General features: G+C 47.4%; 1 protein-coding gene across 1 annotated transcript in view; it reads left to right on the top strand.

The window, feature by feature from the left end:
* The first annotated feature begins 9,126 nt into the window (after positions 1-9,126).
* The window catches only part of CACNA1H (calcium voltage-gated channel subunit alpha1 H), a 119,294-nt gene continuing 107,795 nt past the window's right edge, over positions 9,127-20,625 (top strand). Inside the window, exons 1-3 of the mRNA XM_082064529.1 lie at positions 9,127-9,234; positions 12,146-12,279; positions 16,894-16,991. Of these exons, the coding sequence (XP_081920655.1) occupies positions 9,142-9,234; positions 12,146-12,279; positions 16,894-16,991 (325 nt within the window). The 5' untranslated portion in view covers positions 9,127-9,141. The remainder of the gene's footprint in view (positions 9,235-12,145; positions 12,280-16,893; positions 16,992-20,625) is intronic.

Raw genomic sequence — 20,625 nt, 5'->3', positions numbered from 1 at the left:
TGCAAGTCGTGGAAGGTAGCAAAATCCACTGGTAATGCTTGCAATTCTTACCGTCCTTTATTTTTGCCTCGGTTAGCTCTGTGCACAGCCCAGGAGCTCAGCAAACCCCAAGGGCTTGGCTGCTCTTTACATCCCAGAGGCAGAGAAGACCCAGGTAAAGCCAGTACTTCTGCAAACACCCAGCTCTGCTCTTTTACTCAAAATTGGACTGAACCTCTTTCATTTTGGATGCATTGAGGCGTTTGGCAGGGGCTGAAAGCCTTCCCGAGGCAGTCACAGCTGTGCAGAGACCAGACTCAGGAGATAACTCTGCTCCCTGAGCTCAAGCGTGAGCTGAGAGTTACAGTGAAAACATCTGAACATCATCACTTAGGTTAAAAGGGCATTTCTTGTGCAGATCAGCCACACTTCTTGGACCTATTCGTCTTCTCCAGCACAGCACATGCAGCAGCAGATGTTACAGACAATAAGTCAAACATTTTTCTATTTGAAAGTCCCAGGCAGCCCCTGCCCATGGCAGCAGCGAAGAGCCGGAGCTTCAGCAGGACTGAATCCAAAACTACAGTGAAATGAGTTTCTTCTGTTAAACAAACTTCATGCCCCCTGTGCATCCCTGATTTTTCACCTTTGTATTAGCATTTCGCAATTGCTCAGTGCTTTCCAGCTGGATGACATTTGGTCTTGCTGTTTGTTGACCCTGGGGACCGTGGCATTGACATTATTGCTACCAAGTGACATTTACATGGACACCGACGTCATATTGATATCAATAATGGCAGCCAAGTTTATGGCACAGCATTAACAATGTGAGGCAAGAAGGGTACTGTTAAAACAAAAAAGCCAGTTCAGGTGGATGGAAACATCCCTCTCTCCGGGTGCAGTTTGGCTCATTAAAACAGAGATCAATGCTGACAGTAACTGAAATATTTTAAGAATTTTACACCACAGGCTACTCTGATGCTGTGATGAGATGGACCCTGGCTACTGGCATGGGGTCACCCCTTCGCTGGGTGTCACCACATCTAGGCTGGGACCCCCATGGCAAAACCAGCAAGGGCTGGAGCTGTTTTATGGAGATGCAGCAGGTCAGGGTTTTTATAAGAAAAAAAAGGGATGAGAGAAGGCTGCTGTCCCCTTCTCAGCCCATCGAATTCATGGGGATTCTACTGTAAATGGGAGAAGCCGTGCTTGGTCCAGAGCTGCCAATGTTTGCTCTGACCCTACCTGCCTGTCTCCCTGCAGGAAAAGCAGATTTGCATTTACCCACAGACAGAAAGTATAAAAAAGAATTAAAAAACAGGGGCAAAATAAACCCCAGAAGTGCTGCCACGTCGCTTCGTACGATGAGTGAGCCCAACTCAGCAAAGGCAGGACCACATCTTCCCCATCCTCTCCCTGCATTCTCCTCCCGCATCGCCCGCCACCGAGCAAACCTGGCTCAGGAAATATTTAGGATTCGACCTCCTGCCCAGGGTTCAGCCCCAGCACCATCGTTTCGGGAAGCCGAGCTGCAGCCCTGGATTTTCACGGCACTGAGCCGCCCCCGGGGATGCGGCTGCAGCTCTCTGCCCTCCGTGACCCGTTTCCCCAAGTATTTGGCGTCTCGCCCACGCAGCCGTCTCTCTCAAGCAATTACCTGCTCTGATTGCTCGCCCTCGCATGTCACTGCTTAGGTAGGTGCTTATATGTATTTTAATCAAGTGAGTCACGCAGGCGGAGGGGACCAGGCAAAACACTGTTTCTGTCCTTGTCTCCTTGCTGGGTAAATGATGGCTGGGAATTTAGTGAGCGTGAAATGCTCCCATTGGGGTGGATTTAGTGGATTTGGTGGCTGAACGGCTTGTGATGTGTTTAGAGATCATTTGGGTTTATTTTGGGTGAAGCGGTAGAGACTTGATCTCTGGCCCTGGCTCTGAGATCTCACTGTCAATCAGGAATAGCACCTTTGAATTACTAATCACTGAGGCTTTGAATTGCAGAGGGTTCTTATCATGATATGTTGGAACGGCAGGAACAGAGGCTTTCCTGAATGGTCTGAACCCGGCACTCAGGGGCTTCAGAGCAGTTGTTATAGGAAGGAAAATCACACTGAGCCCAACTCCTCTGGCACAGTCCAGTTGTGGCATTGCAGCTGCAGAACTTAAACCACATTAAATGGTGTTTTCCATCATATACTAAAAATGAAAATTCAGAGGGCACCTCCTGAGCCAACCTGGCACAGGGCAGCTGTGCCGAAGTTCATTTATGTCGCTTTAATCGGTACAACCTTGTTTCCTCTCGGGGCATCTTGGAGAAGTTAAGGATGCCTTAACAACACGCTAAATCCGTTTGCCATCATCACTCCGGGCATTAACAGACACTAATTTAACACAGGCTGGGGATGTTTCCAGGGTGATGCACACTGGCAGGCTGACGTGGAGAGGTTTTCCTGTGGGTTTGGGCATAGCAATGATTTGTGTCGCTTTGATTTCCCCGCTGAGCTTGTTTGGGAGGTATGAGATCCACCGGGACGCATTTGTGCTGGGGAGGCACGTGGCAGAGATGAGCGATCGGGTTTTACGGATCCTGGTTTTATGCTCAGAAAGCCCCAAGAACAGGGGGGATTAGTGTTTCATCGACTGAGCCGCCTCGGGAGGCACGTGCACCCCTCGAGGTGCTTTTATGCCTGTATCATCCTTTTAGTTTGAAGTTTAATCCCCGATAGCTGCAACTTGCTGCATCGCCTGTCTCATAACTGCCTTACAAAGCTGTGACAACAGGCAGGGAAAATGAAGCTGTCTGACAAACGATGCATGACAAGGACTCAGAGTTAACCGCTTTTAAATTCTTTATGGCTCCGAAAGATTGGCTTGAGCAAGGTGAATGATTTAAGGTGCATAATGAGATGGATTTAGCCTCCTTTTACTGCCGGGGAATGATCTGTGAACAAGCTCTGATCTCTGCATTACAGTCCTTACCGAGATTTGTCAGTGAGGGGGGTTATTTGAGGACCCCATGTCATTTACTTGGTTGCACACTGGTGACTTTTTCCCAGCGGGACAAATGCCAACTTCTTGGTGCTTTCAGAGCAAATAAATACCATTGGTGCTGCCCAGAGTGCCAGAACCACAGAGAATGTGTTCAAAGGGCACTTGTGCAGCAGGTCTCTGAGTTACAGAGATTTGGGCTTGTGCAAAGTGTCTCCGGAGCCACACCGAGGTTTCCGTGTCGCGTGATGATGAACATCACAACAGAAGAGTCTTCCAGGTTTGGGATGCCGTGGTCGTAGCACATCTGGGAGGCCCAGGGCTGCAACCTGCTGTGCTTTGGCCAAAAATCAGCCAGATCCAGGAGCTCTGCCCCAGGATTATCTCTTCGATCTTTGGCAAAGGCAATTACTCACATTTTGGGGGAGAAAAGAACATCCTGCGGTAACCCAGCGGAACAGCTCAAGGTCCACGTGGGGCTGGTACCAGTTTGGAGTCCCATTATGATTATTTCATAGCAAACTGGTGGGATGGAATTATTCCAGTAACTCGGGGCTAATCCTTTCTTAAACAAGAATTCTCTACAATCAGCCTCATCTCCAAAGACATGTGCCAACTTGGAGTCTTTCGGGCTGAAATATTGCTTCTGGTCTGCATGTTTGTGGTGCTGTTGGGGAGATATGTATTTCTGAAGTGCAGCTGCTTCATTTTGTTTTACAATTCATAAGCAAACGAACCCGAATGATCCAGTGCAGTATGGGCACTAAAAATAGCTTTAATCAATCAACTTTTTAAAACTAAGAATGTTCCTCAAAATTATGCCAGCACCAGCCAGTGCTGCCTCTTGGAAATTTTATTCTGACTCATTTCTCTTCTAGTTCTGTTCTTTCTTTTTATTTCTTTTTAGTTTGTCCCTGTTTCTATTTACCCAATATCATTGAGTTTGGACTGTTTGCTGTTACTTAGGGTACAGGATGAGGTGGATATTGCAGACTTTTAAAGGCGTTTTTGTCACTGGTGTCATGAGGGGATGGGAAGCATTTTTGCTTTAATTTGCCAGTATTTGGGCAGCACCACTAAACATCGGTAAAACATGCACTAGGTACTTTAAAATCAGTGTTTCTACACTGGAGCTGCAGTGGTTGTTTTGTGGTCTGCTGGACCACTTGGGTGGAGGATTAAACCCCATTCCTGCCTCCTCAAACTCTCCTCCTACAGCCGGTTGCTGGGGAAAAGATGCTGGATTGTATGGTTTACAAGCAGGTCCTTAGCCTTATTTCTAAAGGTAAATAGAGCCGTGATTTTGCAAAGGTGGAATTACACACCCGAGTCCTGCTGCTCTCCCATGAGAAGTGCCTGCCCAGCTCACCAAGAGAACTCTGAAAATCCCAGTCTCTCAGATGTGTGTGTGTATATATATGTGTGTGTGTGTGTATATTTAGTGCATTAGTCACAGCTTAGACTATAAAAACTGAAGCTTAAGTTGGCTGCTTCCCCTGTAAACATATGTTCTCCTTGTAACTATAACTTGGCTTTTTTTTTTAGCTCTGCGTTATTCCTCAGCATAGTGTGCAGTACATACAGATACGATAACAGTAATAATCACAATACTGCCAAATCCGAGCATTTAAAATAATGGGTTAAGTCTCCAAAATCCCCTGACTAGCTTAAAAATAATAAGATTATGTGAAAATAGTAAGCTTCATGATCTTGTCTTGCTGCTTTTCAGTTGCTGGGTGTTTTAGGCTTTAGGCTCCTGCCTCTCTCCAACATGGGCATTTAGAAATGAGGGTTGGGGAGGGGAACTTGTAAATGAAGCTGAGACTGATCCAACTGAATGACCTGGGAATTTGAAGCAGTATGTCCTGCATCTCAAGGCAGGGGGTGAAAGCAAGGGAGTTTGTGACACAGTGGTACTAAAGTCCTGGCATTTTTTTACTGTGTTTATTGCAGAAATATTTTTAAAATTAAAGTGACGGATGGTAGAGATTATCTCCCTGAAAACGGGGAGGTGCAGACTGAGATGCCTATGTAAGGAGACGGGCTGTGTTGTGGTACGTCTGAACCTGAGGTTTCTGGGCTTGTTATTTGGAGCGAGGAAACGACAGGTACAAAGCAAACAAGACACAAACCAGGGCTGCGGGCATGGCAGTCTGTTCCACACCTATGCAATGTAAAAAGCAATATCAAAACCGGAGCTCTCTAAAAAGACAAACAGTTTATTTTTCTTTCCTTTTTGTCTTTAAGAAGGCCTTCAGATTTTTAAAGCAAATATTATACTTCAACTTGCAGGCCAAGAAATCCCCTTATAGCGTTGCACAAATATGTAAGGATCTGAAAGTCTTCTGGAAAGAGGAACTATCCACATTGTTTTACTGGCTAAAATGCATGAAGCTCAGATCCAAGTTGCATCATTGCAGTTCATTTTACTTTTTCCTTTGGGCCAAGAATCGGAGGTTTATGGTGGGAAGGAGCTGAGGGATGCTGGGTTTGGTGGTTTCCAGTTCAGCAGAGTCATTCTTTTCTTCTGCCTGCACTCATCCATTTCACTGTGTTCAAACCATCTCAGGAGATGGAGCCATCAGGCCTGGCCGGGGCTGGTCTGCTGGTTTAATTAGATCTGGGCCTAAACCAGTTGAACTAAACAAGTGCAAAGCACAACGTGAGTGCCGTGAGCTCAGCGAGAACACAGCTTATTTCTGCTTTTGCTTAAGTTTGTTTAGTTACCATCAACTTAACAGAATGAAGTGTCTTTTAAAGTTTAAATGTGAGGGTCTGGAGGCCAGGGTGGAAAGTTCTCCCTCTGAGTTCATCCTTTTGCCCTGTGGGCAGGTCTGTGTGGTGGTGACACCGGGGTCTGTCCTGTTCCTCTGCTCCTCGGTTTGGTCCCTGAGATCAACAATGCAAAAAGTCACAAGTGTACCACTTTAAAAAGGGAGAGAGGAAAATAACATGTCAAATCAGAGGCCAGATGCAAACTGGCCTTCAGTTGTTGCACTGAAAACAATCCTCCATGCGCGGGGACTGATACCAGTGATGTGGAGCTGACGAGTGGCCACCCAACCCCAAATCTTTGCTTTGGGCTCCTGCCGTTTGGTTTTACTGCTGGAAATACTCAAGCTTTTCTTGAGCAACAGCTTCAGCACACCCTCGAATTCCCACCTCTCTTTTTAAATCAAGTCAAAGCCTTATCAGCTAAACTGGCACAGCAGAGATCAGCGGGGTAAGAGGTTCTTGTCCATGCTGAGGCATGACCAGAGCTCTTCATCCTCAAGCCTCTGGTCTTTCCCTGGAGGCAACGTCAGTAAAACCATGTGAAAAGCTGCCAGAGAGCATCAGCATCAGGAGAGCATCAGCCGTTACACTAAGAGCGAGTGAGGCCAACAACATTTTGGGGCAGAACCTTGTTTCTGTCTTGCCACTTCTGAACTCGGAGCTGGATTTTAGTGTCAGGGACCGTGTTGATCCCACAGGTCGGTGCTGTGGGGCCGGAGCGGCCCCCCGGGGCAGACAGGACTCTGCTGCTCCCCAGCTCCTGCCCAGAGGGTGTCCAGGGGATTTGAACTTAGCCCAGATACGGTGGAGATGTCATTACGTGGGAATTTGCAGCAGAGGAAGAAATATTAAGCAAATCTTTTGCAATTATCTTTTTCTCCAGCAGTTAGTCTAGATCTCCCCTTTGCATCTTTTCCTTTTCAGATCTCCTGGTTGCAAAGTTGGCTGCTTTTAAACCGGGTGGTGCTTCGGTGGCCTGGAGAGCAGCAGTTGCCATGGTAACTCAGAAGTACCCGTTTTTGCACAGTCACGGTTTTAGCAGGTCGCAGCCGCCGCTGCTGCCGGAGAACCAGGGATATCCCGGACCCGTCCACGCCGATGATCCTATTTTGACAAATCAGTGTTTTCTAATGGAAAACAAAGTCTAATTCTTGATGGGTTCTGCTAGAAACAAGGGCTCAGGCAGCAGAGAGCGGGATGGAGAGTAGTAACGCAACCAGCATCCGTTGGTGGGTGGTGGATTCAAAAGCCTTATCACTCATGTGGCAGGGAGAAGTGAGATTATTGACTTTCCCATCACTGGATCACTAGGGGATAGAACCAGGGCAGGGCGAAGGTGCAAGTCTGGAGCCACGAGGTGCAAGAGACCTAATTCATCAGCATCATTATATCTTTTTTTAACAGTTCAAAATTCACATGCTTTCATTTTTTATTACTTTAAAGGGAAAAAGAAAATCCGCAAGTATAATAAGTGAAATGAATGCAACTGCAGGTGCCCTGGGAATAGCGCAGGAGCCCTGTTTACAGGGAGTTCCACATGAATCCCATCGAGCAATGCAAATATTGTAAGTAGGATGCAGCCACGGGTTGGGCTTTGGTTGGGTCTGATGCAGGCTGTTTTCTCTATGGAGCAGGATTACCACTCTGCTTCTAATTAGACGAAAGGAAGGGGATCCAAATAGCCCCTAAAGATGTCAAAAATCAGAAAGAAGTCATTGAAGGGAGGGAGAAATGAAAATAAACCACCGCTGGTATTTCAACGATGCACGAGCCCTCTGGGGCTGTGGCCAGGAGCTTCGCCTGCTCCAGCTCCTTCTGCATCGCTGACGGGGTGACCTGGATTTTTATTTCACTTGTTTATTTGATTTCATGCATTTCCATTTTAGACAAGTGTGTTTCCAAGTCTGACGTGTTTGGTCTCCAGCACGGGCTCTGAGGTGTTCCTAGCTCTGAATTTACAAATTAAAGCCATGTCTCAAGAAGTGGGTTGGGCTCAGGTTTTAGGGAAGCTACAGGACCTGACCCACTCATTTCTCCTCTTTTAACCTGTATAAATGAGAGCATGTGCACAAAAGTAGTTTGAGACTTCAGCCCTGCACTTGCCAAATTTTATGCTGTGATAAATCTTATGCTGAACTACTAAAATGCTAGATAAAATACTTCTACAAGCAGCAGGGATAAATACAGTAGGTTTTGTTGTTGTTGTTGTTGTTGTTGTTGTTGTTGTTGTTGTTGTTGTTGTTGTTGTTGTTGTTGTTGTTCAGGTTTCCAAAGCAGGAGAATTGTTGTTACCAGAAATGAAACAGGGTCTGTGCGCTGTTTTCTCTGTGATCCCTAGTTCACATATGCCTGTGTGTTTGAAAGTGTAAAGGTTTATTCACACACAAATGTTTCCAATTATTTTCCTAAGAACACTTCTCTCATTCATGCTTAATTTGTGAAACTCCTGTTTAGTTTCCCCAAATCTTTTTTTGATTATTTTTAAGCTCTGGGTCTATTTTGCTCTGATGCAAATCACCACTTACTACTGGAAACTATTATTGTTAGTGCAGTTGAACACTGGTGGATCCTATAAGAGAGTATGGTCTTTTTTTTGGTGACTGGAGACATCCAACCTTGAGCCCTTCCCTGCCCTTTCGCAGCCTGTGCTGTGCACTCTGGGTCCTGCTTGACATCCCGTATCCCACGTGCCACCATCCTTGGCCCTACCAGTTTGTACTGCTGGCTTGGCCTTGTTTTGCCTTCATCCTCAGTCATGATGTAGAGTTTAAAATGGACTCTAGAGCTCCTTGAGGCTTAGAAGCCAGGTAGGAAGGAGATAATGTGTGTTTGACACTTATTCCCATGACTCAAGATGGAACCAAGGAGAACAACCTCACTGGTTGGAGCAAGGAACCAGGCACAAGCTGGGCTTCTGGTGGTAATGGTGCCTGAATTAATTCATGTTTGTCTAGCTTTCTTTGCTTGGTAATGAAAGAGTTAATGCTAGGGGACATGTGGGCTGGTTGGCTGGAGATCTGGAGATGAAGGTTGTTGTGGGAGGAGGACAGAGGTGCTGTGCTCTGGGTGTGCAAGAACAGAAGATGGAGTGTGGGGGACTGGAGATGGAAAGCGTAGCCGGGAACGTCCCTGCATTCCCCTGGCTTTGCTGCTGTGTTGGAAATAAAAGGCATCCTTTGTGCCTTCATCTCAACAGGAGCACCCTTTCCTCAGTGGCCAAAAACTTCAAACCTTAGCAAGTCTGGGATGTTTCGCAGTGTTTTCTTTTGTGCTTGTGGGAGGAGTGAAGGGTTTTTTTGGCATGTAACTAGTGTGATGGTTCCACTTCCCACCTCCTGATGGCCCCTGAAGCATGTGCTCTCCTTAACACCCTCCTTTCACCTGGTTCGAGCACGTCAGCATGCTGGTCATCCTCCTGAACTGCGTCACCCTGGGCATGTTCCAGCCCTGTGAGGACGTGGAGTGCCAGTCGGAGCGGTGCACCATCCTGGAGGTAAGGAGCCCGTGCTGCCCCATGTGCCTAGGATCTGTGGGGTGCAGGGGGGTGGCCATCCCGGGAGCTGGGACCCCCATCTTGTCCCTTTTCCCCAGGATCCAGCCATGGAAGCCCTTCCCGTAGGGATGTTTTTTCTAGTGAGCCACATTGCAATGTGCAAAGTCTGTCCTCCCAGGAGACCTGCTGCCATGGCCCTAGGTGAGACCTGAAGGCTGATTTGGACTTAGCCCAACAAGATCCTGTGTCTATACAACCAGTAAGGGTAGGAGGGCTTCGAACTGGGCATCCGGCTCCCACTGGAGGTGTTGAACACTTTTGAATTACTGAATGGCCAATGCTACAAGGAACCTCTTGCTTGCAGTCAGTTGGTCCCACCTCAGCCAGGTCACTGCTGGCATCTCTTGGATTAGAATCATAGAATCATTGAATCGTTTTGGTTGGAAGACACCTTTAAGGTCATCAAGTTCAACCATAACCTAAATCTAGCACTAAATCATGACCCTAAGAGCCTCATCTCTGCATCTTTTAAACTCCTCCAGGGATGGTAACTCCACCACTGCCCCAGGCAGCCTGTTCCTGTGCTTTACAACCCTTTCCATTAATAAATTTTTCCTACTATCCAATCTGAACCTTCCCTAGCACAACTTGAGGCCATTTCCTCTCAATTGCTGCAGTCTGGTGGGTGCAATATGGCACCATCGACTTTGCCATTTCATTCCTTTCTCCATGGACAAAAAAGCAGAGGACGGGCCCATGCCAGAATAACTGACCGTTGGGCAATGCATTCCTGTGCAAAGCTCACAGACCCTTCTTGGCCATCCCAAGCTTAGTGGGGCATGACACTTGTCCCTTCATCCCTCGCTGCGTCCTGGCAGTCCCCTTGCTGCCATATGCCCGCAGGATTCGGTTTGGAAGCGCGTCCCGGCAGCATCTGGTGTGTGGGCTGCACCTTGGCATGGGGCTTCCCACAGCAACTCAGTTCTCCGGCTCGGAACCAACTTTCCTTGTTTCTAATGGATGACATCAACCTAGGCAGGGACTGCCGACATGTGGTGGTGTGACGGGCTTGGTTGGTTCAAATCCCACACAGATCTGCTACTTGACTTCCCTTTGAGCGTTTCAGCCGTACGGGATCCTTCCAACCAGCCTCTCCTGCCTCTTTCAAAGATTGCTATTCCTGGCATTTGCAGGCAGTTCTGGACCAGAGTTTATCATCCAACCCTCTTTCAACCTTAAAAGAGGATCTGTTAAATGCAGAGCCAAGTAAACCAGATGAATTGAGAAGCCTCTAGAGGTTTGTTATGGAATGAGATCAATTTTGGAGAAACCATTGCCACCAGAGGCATCCAGCATAGGGCCATCTCAGAGGGTCAGGCTCAGGTTTGGTGTGAAGTGGCATCCAGAGTAGCACCAGAAAATATCACACTGCAGGCAGCAGAATAGACACTGCAAGGAGTCCAGGCACTGGATTTGGTTTCTAATATCGGCTTAATGATTACAACGTATATTTGCAAAACCCAAATTGTTACCCCAAAGAGTCTACAGGCAGAAAAGGGCTGCAAGTCAAGTCATTGTTATCCCTCACCCTGCCACAGCTTGCAGGAGGGGAAGCCAGAACATGAGGTAGGAAAGCCTGAACTCCTTTAGGGAGGCATTTGGGTGCCAGTTATTAAATTAACTGAAATAATGGAGCAAAACTTCAGTGTAGTTTATCAAGGGAAAGGTTGGTTGATCAAGCCAACAGCCTGAGAAGATGGTGCTCACCCGCAGAGTACATGGATGCGCAGTGGGAACTTGGCTGCCATGCGAATGTTCTGTTAATTTTACTGTTAATCCACTCAGGTCTCAAACTGAAAGTGCCAGAGACACAATACTGAACAGTATGGGCATTAAGAGAGTGGTTTGGACAGCATGTCTGTAGATTGAGAAGTTCCTGTGCTTTGTCAAGTCTGTTATTCAGAACAACAAAGCCTCTGCACATGATATAAAAGCAATCTGTATCTCCTGATGTTCAGTTTTGCAGAGAACATGTAGAAGAGTATTTACAATAGAGTCCATTTAACGGTATCTTCAGACACATCCAGATTTCATGCATGTACATGTTGTCTCCAGGAAGGCTGGAGAAATAAATCACAGCTGGCCAAGTCCCCACTACCCTACAGAAGTCATTCTTTAAGTAAAGGCTAAGGCAGGTTCTGTAGGGCAGCACTGGGCTAATTGATGCACCTTTATTTTCTCTCCTTGTTTCACAGTAATCTAAAACCCCAAATTTTGACCTTCATCAAGAGGCTCCTGTGCTTGGCCAGCGGGATGCCCTGGGTCTCTGCACCATGAGGAACCGCTCCTGTTGTTCCTCACGTGCAGAACTGCCCTTGGAGTCACCGCTCCAGCCTCTGCTTCACTCCAGCTGGGTCTGGGGGCAGGAACCTGGTCCCTTCAGGAGTCCATGAAGGCATCAGAGGTGACACACATCACCCTGTGTTAGATGGGAAAAATTCCTTCTAGGAGGTGTGAGCTGCCCTATCTGGAAGCACAGCTTCTACGGCAAGTTGCTGAGACCTCACAGACCCAAGCACAAGTTGCTGTTGAATCCATAGGCTTGAAAAATAAGAAGAATATCCAGCCTGTAAAGCTGTGATGTCCTTATGTATTTGTCAGTAGATTAACAGAGGCTGCTAATGTGTCCCAGGCAGGAGGTGCACTCAGGGGTTGCCATCACCCATCAAGTGTTGCAGGTTTTATTTCTGAGTTTGGTAGGTGCTTTATTTGGTTCCGGTGCTTTGCCAGGCAGTGTCTGCCAGGGTATACGGAGCGCCTCTGCCATGGAAGCACTCGTGGCTCTGCCTTCCCTTTCCCTGCTAAGAGAGCACAGCAGAACTGACTGTAATAATCTTTTACTGGTCTCCAGGCATTTGATGACTTCATTTTCGCTTTCTTTGCGGTGGAGATGGTCATCAAGATGGTAGCTCTGGGGATCTTCGGGCAGAAGTGTTACCTTGGAGATACGTGGAATCGCCTGGACTTCTTCATCGTGATGGCGGGGTCAGTAACAAAAACTCATAAATTTATTCGTTGCGGTGAAAGCAAGAAAACCCCAGAGAGCCAAATCTGTAGGTTGGCTTGGCTGGTTTTCATAATGTTTTGTGAAAGCTGCCAGACTCAAGCCAAGGCAAAGTCCCATAAGTCTCATTTGGTTTCACCTCTGGCATCAACGCCAGATTATGGGGTGGGGTATGAATGTCAAATCAAAAACCATCGGATTTTCAGTAGCCATCCTTTCACCAGTGTCACCTATGTCAAATCAAGCACACCCGATCTAGTCCTCACGGTGACCAGTATGTCCCAGTGCTTGTGGTTAAGACTGCTGTCTCCATGATGAGTGGAAAAAGCACACAGCAGCTCAGCCCGCTCCTTTTATGTGACACCACTAGAGAGGCAGAAATTGGCCAAACGAGGAGAATCTAACCCGAAAAATCTGGTTCAGAAGATTGAAATCCCAGTGGAAGAAGCTGGCCAGAAGTTGACCCAAATTACAAGCGCATGCAAATGCCTCCTGTAAACTCCTGGGGGTTTATGTTTTAATACCACCTCCCACAGCTGCTTATTTGTGCAGGATGTGTTAATAAACAGATATGAGGAAGATGTGGGTGCGTCTGACACCAGTTCCCTCACACTCGTAGGGAAAAACTGTGTGGACTAACAGGCTAGTGAGTCTAAAACTTTTTTACTGTAAATAAATGGATTTTAGAAACCCCAGGCTCTCTTACCTGCTTAGTATACCCTAGAAAGGGATAGACTGCTTTAATTACAGAGCTCTGCCTTATTTCTGAATTCTTGGGTTTGTAATGACCAGCCTGGGGTTAATTAGAACATTCCTGTAATATGTTGAGGCATTTTCACTCTTACGTTAGAGATGTACAATCTTCACCGCACTAATGGAGTTTTGTTTTGCTCCACATTATTTGTCTGGAATACAATTAGGAATGGCCTTACTGGTTTGAATAAAACATGAGCTCTCCTGAGCGGAGCTTCCTTTGAACCCGTGTGCAGTTACAGCCCAGGAAAGAACAGCAGGGACAACAGAAGAAGCAGTTAATTATTTCTTCTTTCCAAAGCTGCTGGAGAGTTTAAGCCAGAAGTAGCAGGGGAAGAGCAAGGCTGTGGTTGCAGGGCGAGCTCGGGATCTGAAATCTGCCATCCATCACCAACGTACCAACAGTGTTTGCCCACGCTGGACCTGCAGGATGAACTCTTCTGATGTGGAGGTTCCCTGTATCATCAAACAGATCATCCCAGCAAAGCAGGAGGATAAATAGCACATCCAGGCAGAAAGGCTGAGTCCTCTGCTCGTACCCCAGGGTCAGGTTTGATGCCAGGATCTTTGTGTACCTGGGACGAGAGGCAAGGCGGCTGGTGGGTCAGTGGGGTGGTTTTCCAGGGAATTTCCCCACCTCTGTGCTTGGCAGATGTTTGAGAAGGATGAAAACAGCCAAAGCACCAGGAGGCCCCCATGGGAACCTCTGCTGCCAGTCTGGCCTTACCCAGGCTGAAGAAGCAGCCCTTCTCTGTCTGATCCTGGGCCACCCGCAGATGATTTGGGTGTATTTGAGCCATACCTATGGCATCATTTCCCATCTCTCAGAAGAAAGGCTGGGCTGGGAGCTGGGCTGACCAGTAACGCTGGTGGAGGCCAAGGGGAAGCTGTGTGATGTGCTGGGGTTCTTCACCTCTCCCACCACCGCCTTCGATCCAACATCTGTTCCTAAAACTGGAGCTGGTTTTAGCAGGGAGCATGCTACTGGAGTAATAAGAGTTGCTTTTCCCAGCAAGCAGATGGATGCGATGAAGTTATTATGAGGCTTTTTCTGATAAGAAGGGAAACAAGCGATCGGCAGTGCTGCCTGCTTTGTTTGTCCAATTCAGTCTCCTCAAATAAGCTGATTTCCCTTACTAGCAAATACACCAAAGAGAGCGAAGGATAAGCAGGGAAACTACAAAATAAACATATATTCTGCCTCTAGCAACAGATTGTGTCTGAAGTTTGTTCCAGCACTGAAAGCCCTTTCATGTTTTGCTCGTCTCAGAAATGTACCCTGGAAAATTTCAGATGGAATGGAGCTTACAACCTTGCAGTCTGTCTAGCAGCCAAGTTGAAAGAATTTCCCAAGCATCCAAAATGTAGTCCAGAGAGGTTTCTTATGCATTCAGTCCCTGGAGACATTGCAGGCTCATGTGATGTGCTTTGGACATCTTTAACTTGACAGCAGAAAGACTGGAAACTGTTGGTGGGAGAAGACATCACAAAGGCTTTTGGCTCCTTTGTTTTCAATACGCAAAGGCTGTAGGAATCACCTACCAAGTGCCAGTCCACCCAGACCTCCAGTCCCTGCATACCCCACATTTCCAGCTTTAGCAGGTTTCTGTCAGGCATTTCCAGGGTATTCTCAGTTTACAGGTGTGATATGAGAACAGGACCCAAGCTTGGCCTTGACAAAGAAACCTTTGGCTTTTTTATGAAGGTTTCAAATGTTTTCACCACTTGTAGAAGGTCAGTCTGGAATTCATCATGTGTTTTAGGTTGGCTTCATTGCGCAAGGTAGATCCCCCTGGGACTTACTTTCAAATCCTAATTGGAGTATCACAGAAGTCCAAAGTATCGGGGTCAGAAAGTCTGTTTCCTGGGCCGAATCCTGGATTATTCAACTTTTATCAGCCCCATTGAAACTCCAAGGGCCAAATAAAAGTGAGGCCCGAGGAGTCAGTTGGCCCTTTAACACGCTAATAGTTGCACATGATCTCTGGAGTACAAAACCAGCTCCCACCGGAGCACTTCATACTCCTTTTCCATGCTGTTAGTAGTTCAAAAACTGGATCGGTTACACTAAAATCCACTTACTCAGCCACCCGATAAATTGTGAGCGTGCTGTATTGGGAGCACGCCAGCGAACAGATTCGGGCTTCAGCGTTGTTCACTTTGGGGACTTTAAACAATGCTTTGGCTATTCCTGCAAGGTCTGTTTAGAGCAGACACCTGATCCTGGCTCTGGGCCCCTCGGCACAGGTGTGAATGGGCATTTCCCCTGGTTTTCCTGCTGTGTGGTCCTTCACACAGCTCTGGCTGCTTAATGAACACAATGTTTGATTTAAAACCTGGTTTTGTGCCTTGCTGAGTTTTAAAGATATTCATCATGTTCAGTTTAGTTCCTGCATACCAGCTTTAGGGTGGTTTTGATTTATAAAGACTCACTAACTACTTCAGGAAAAAAAAATCTCTGGAAGGTTATCGCTAAAACCAGCTCAAAATCACCAGTGTCTCTGCACAGCAAATTAAGGCTAATGGGCCAAAGCCACCTCAGTGGCAATGCCAGCGATATCACAGGGTTACAGCAAACAGCTTCAGGACAAAGCCAAAAGAGAAGCAAATATCAGAACAGCTGGACATTCTGAATTAAAGTTTGTAGAGAGGAGCAAGGCATCAAATACGAAGTGCAAGACTCCGGCAGAGCAGGTCATGGACAATGATGTGCCTGAGCAAGGCCGACCTGAAACCAAACCTCCCTCTGCTATCACCCGATAACCATTCAGCCGTTGTTTTGGTCCATTTGGCTGTTGCTTCTTGATGGCACGTAGTGATTTTGGTCCATCCTGGCTGCAGGATGCTTCAAATAAAAACCTCTCTTTCCACTGAAGCGCCTGGTTGCAGCAGTTCAGCTGCTATTTGCCTCCCTCCTTCCATATTTGTTTGTTTATTTAAGAAAAAGAAAAAAAAGAGAGCTCTTTCTCCACAGAATCCAGCAGCTTACTCGCAGGGTTGCTTTTGAAGCCGTTATGTTATTTGAACAGGCGTGGTGAGAGATTTGTGACATATTTACAAGTGCTTCCCTGTAGTTAAACTCATAAATTGTAATTACAGCCATGCTAACTAGCCATAACCCCATTAAAAAAACAACACTACGCACATTTGCCGCTCATTGCTATAAAAGAGCAAGAAAACTGACTTAACGTCCTTCCCAGCCCGGGAGAGAAATGTTTATGTGAAATGGAGACGGAGCATGAAAAAGAAAATGTTCCCTATTCTTAATAGTAAAATGGAAGCCAAATTACTTTAACATCATTTGTCAGCTTGGTTATTCACATTTTTGTCATAGGGGGAGAGATAAGCTGGCGTGGAAATACGCTGGGGTGCTAGTAGGGGGTATAATGTCAGAAATGTCCTATTGATGCGGTGCTGTGCAGTGATCTCCCCACAAATGCGCCGCTGGCCCGAGCATGATTAAAGTAATGGAAAGGGAGAGCAGCACAGCTGGGGGAGCTGAGCAGATAATTGGGGGCTTCCCTTCTGCCCCGATTGCTGTGGCCCCCGCTTTGCAGCTCCTCGTCGTGCCAAGTCCTGCTTTCCCACCTATTACCTGTACCTGCTGCCCAGGAGCACGTCTGCCCGCCGGCCCCTGCGCCATCCCTGTGGGTATCTTCAGTCTGTTAGAGGCTGAAATATCCCATATAACCCACACCGACAGCATGGTGCACATTATGAGCTGCAAACACGGACTGGGTGGTTTTGCAAACCCGGGCTGTGGCTCCCAGAGCACACAGGCAGCCCCAGCACCATCGACTGAGCATCCCACGGCCTGACGCCTTTTTCTCTTTCCCCTGCAGCATGATGGAGTATTCTCTGGATGGGCACAATGTGAGCTTGTCTGCGATCCGCACCGTCCGGGTACTTCGGCCGCTACGAGCCATTAACAGGGTCCCAAGTAAGTAAAACACATTTTTCCTCACCGTGGCCACACACCGGGCTGCTAACCCTGGTGGTGGCAGTCTGCAATCCTGCTGCTGAGAGCAAAATCATTTATTTTCATTTTTAACAGCAAGTTAGCAATCATTTATTATGATTACCAATGTTAGTAAAGGGCAAAGGAATAGATTTTATACCTGGGAGGCCAAATTTTCATGGCTCTTTTCCAACGTTTCCAACATAAGTAACTCCACTTCCAGTGCAAAGTAAATAACAAAGTTTCTGTAAAGAAAGGGGAAAGGTCAGTTCTAAGAAGGATCTTCTTGCCCTGGGTGGGTTCGATTTACCCTCTCAACTATTTCCATCTCTTTGTGTTCAGGATTAGAAGCGCAGCAGCCTCCCTTGCTGGTAAAATACCAGAGAGGGTTTGCTGTCATGTAGAACAAAATTGGGTTCATCCACGATAGAAGGTTCAAGTGGCCCCTAAATCCATTTTCAAGTGGCTTCAGCTGCTTGTCTTCTAAATCCAATTTGAAAGACAAACCAACAAGTTGAAATAATTTCCTGCCGGAATCAGCCGTCTGCTGAGCAAGGTACTTTGCAAGGTACTAATTTCATAGTGCTTTAATCTTTTTTTTTTAACCAAAATCCACTCAATTCAAAATGCAACGGCATTGTATGGAAATCATAGAGGTTCCTTGCCAAAAAAGTACATTTCCTGTTCTTTTTAAAAGCACGTTTGAATGACACAGCTCCGCTCTTCCTCGCCGAACATCCTGCCTGGATTAATTGCCCATCATGTCGGCACATCTAGGGAGAGCAAAACAAACTCCCCCAGAAGGGTTTCGGTTCCAGCACCTCAGATGAACATGCAAGGAAACAGATGGATGTTTACGCACAGGAGTCTTTGAAGATTCAGTCTGAGCTCGAATTCTTCAGGATTTTTCTTTAAAAAAAAAAAAATTGTAAATTTGTCAGTGACATCATTAGAAGTTGAAAGCAAGACAAAAAGAAATGAGAGGCTGAAAGGGACCACAAAACCCCCTCGGAGCTTTGTTTTTTCTAAGGAGGCTTTGTTACCAGGGTTTCGGAGCAGCCCGAGAGCACAACACGGAGTTTTCCTCCGGGGTGTTGAGCGCGGTGGCTCCGTGGCCTCGCGGGGCCGGGGGGGAGCGGGGAACGCGGCCGAGGGTTCAGGCTGGGGCCAGGATCAGGCTCGCTCTGAGGTTATTTCAATCCGCAAAACCCTTCGTAGCTCTCCCTCAAAACAGTGGGAGTCTCAAGCTGGGATTCAGTTGGGCTGAGAGCAGAAGCCGGGGGAATCTGAGGATTTATGTGCCTATTAAAGTGAGGCCCAAGGATCCAAACTCCTCCAAGTCCAGGTGAAATTTTGATCCGAATCCAGCTTATGTTTTAATTCCTTAGGAGCCCGATACTGAACCTTTGAAGTAAGCCTTTTAGGCTGTTTTCTGCTACACTTATCACTTTGATTTTCTTTATTTTTTTCAGAAGACAGGTGGTAGAAAATATTCAATTTTTTTGTTAATAGGGTGTGAGACTAAATCCAAAGCACTCAGTGCATGTTTGGTGTTGAGTTGTCCAGCTTGACGAGCAGCTCGGCTGGTCTTACAACCCTACCAGTGTCCTGACCAAGTGCCAGGGCAGGATTAGTGTTCTTAGAAATATCCCAGTTCCTGGAGGACAGATAATCACAGACTTGACTTACGAGACACTAACTCCATCCACTTTTAACATCGGTCCTTTTACTGTTTCACACTGGAATTATCCAGGGTCTGCGGAGAACGGAGAGCAACAACCCTCCGTTCAGTTGTATTTTTGCAATTTCCAGCAGTAACAGTTACATTTCTAGTATTGCAAAAGGACGTTGAGCAGATAAGAATTAGGGCTGGGTCAGAAGAGATGAGCCTGGTGTTTGGTCACAGCCCAGGGAAGCAGGACCCATGAGAAACCGCCCAGCGATCTCTCCCTGGGATGCCTGGGCACTTTCCTGGCTTCCAGCCAGTGCCATTAGCTCTTTGCTTCCAGGCACAACAAGTTCACCCGCAATATAATTTAATTTATATTTTATTTGTGAAGAAAAGAAAGGAGAACCCCAGCCAATAAAAACATCATCTCTATTAGAAATTATTCCTTGAAAATGACTGGAAAAATACAATTCCTGAGATTTATATGTTTGGCAAGGGCTGTAGTTAGGCTGTTTTTTTTTAGTAGTGGTCGCTGTTTTTTCAGATCCCTTTCCCTGCTGTATTTTTATTTTTTCTCCTGTGTGGTTTAAACCAGGCATCACATGGAATGGGAATGAAAAGGAATCCTGATCCTCATTTCAGCCTCATGCTCATGCTCTTTTCCCATGGCACACTTGACATTCTGCTGGGAGCCCAGAGCACCCTGAGCAGATAGCGAACAGATGGATTCAATCTCGAGAACGGTGCCACTAAACAACCCAAAATACCAAAAGTAGCTGAGCAGAAAAAAAGTTGTCTGGCACGGGGAGATACATTTTAACCATTTTTGGAAAAATAAGAAGGAGGATATTAATGAGAGTGGAGGAGGGGGGAAGAAGAAAGGCCCAGCATCGTCTTCGCAGTGGGAATTAAGTGAGGCTTTTCTGCTTTTCCAAAGATAGATTTGCAAGGATGATCTGAAGGGCAGCGCTGTGGGATGCGCTCCTGGGGGGCTCGCGATGACAGCACGTGTTGGGAACACGCGTTACCAAATCAAACCCCCATTTGCCTCCAGCTCTGGGTTTCCCCCTGTCCCCAGGTGTCCCCACGGCTTTCACCGTGGTTAAAGGGGGTGGCAAGGATGCTGCTGGCATCCCGTGGCACTTGCCCACACGGCCTGTTTGCCGATGCTGTGTCCCTTCCCCACAGGGTGCTGTTGGCCCTGGGGTGGCATGGGGACAGGGTTTGGCGGGCGGCCGGCACGGGGCTGGCACGGGGCTGGGCGCCAGGATCGCGGCTCCTCCGGAGAAGCATCCGCTGCCGGCGCCAGCAGCAGGGAGCCGCACCGGAGCCAAGCACAGCTGGGCATGGAGACCTTGAAAGGCTCTTGCCCTGGGATGCAGAGGTTATTACTCACACCTAATTATTTATTAGCACAGGCTTCTTGGCTGTGGTAGTTTATCCACTCGTGTTGTGCTGACGAGGTAAATTCGGCTCCATCCCGGCTTGGCTGGGCTGGATTTCCGCTGGCAGAGCGAGATAAGGAGGCGGGTAAAGCGGCGCGATGGGGCTCCGGCTCCTGCCAACGCCGCCTGCCATGGCCTGGGAGGTGCTGGGTTGGACAGACACTGCTTTTTTGGAGACTGCTCCTCCCAGCACCCATCCCCGGGGTCTAGGGATGCCAGGCTGCAGCCCCACATCGTCTTTGGATTCGCAGGAGAGGCATCATGCACAACTTGGGAAGAGAGACGGTGTCAGTGTAAACGCCGCTCTGTGCTCAAACGGGATGACTAATGGAGAGCAGCATCCTGCAAGGGAAAATGGAGGGAGAAAAAGCTCCACACAGGCAGGAAAAGGTGTTCACAGGGCAGTGGTTCAGCGGGATGAAGCACCTCCAAAGGCAGCAGTGTCATCATACCCAGCAGACGCAATGGGTTCCACCGCATCACAAACTTCAGCTCTGCTCTC

Source organism: Streptopelia decaocto (assembly GCF_964273445.1).
Source record: "Streptopelia decaocto genome assembly, chromosome: 13".
Lineage (NCBI taxonomy): Eukaryota > Metazoa > Chordata > Aves > Columbiformes > Columbidae > Streptopelia > Streptopelia decaocto.
The sequence above is the reverse complement of the archived record's forward strand: the minus strand, read 5'-3'. Positions and strand labels throughout refer to the sequence as shown.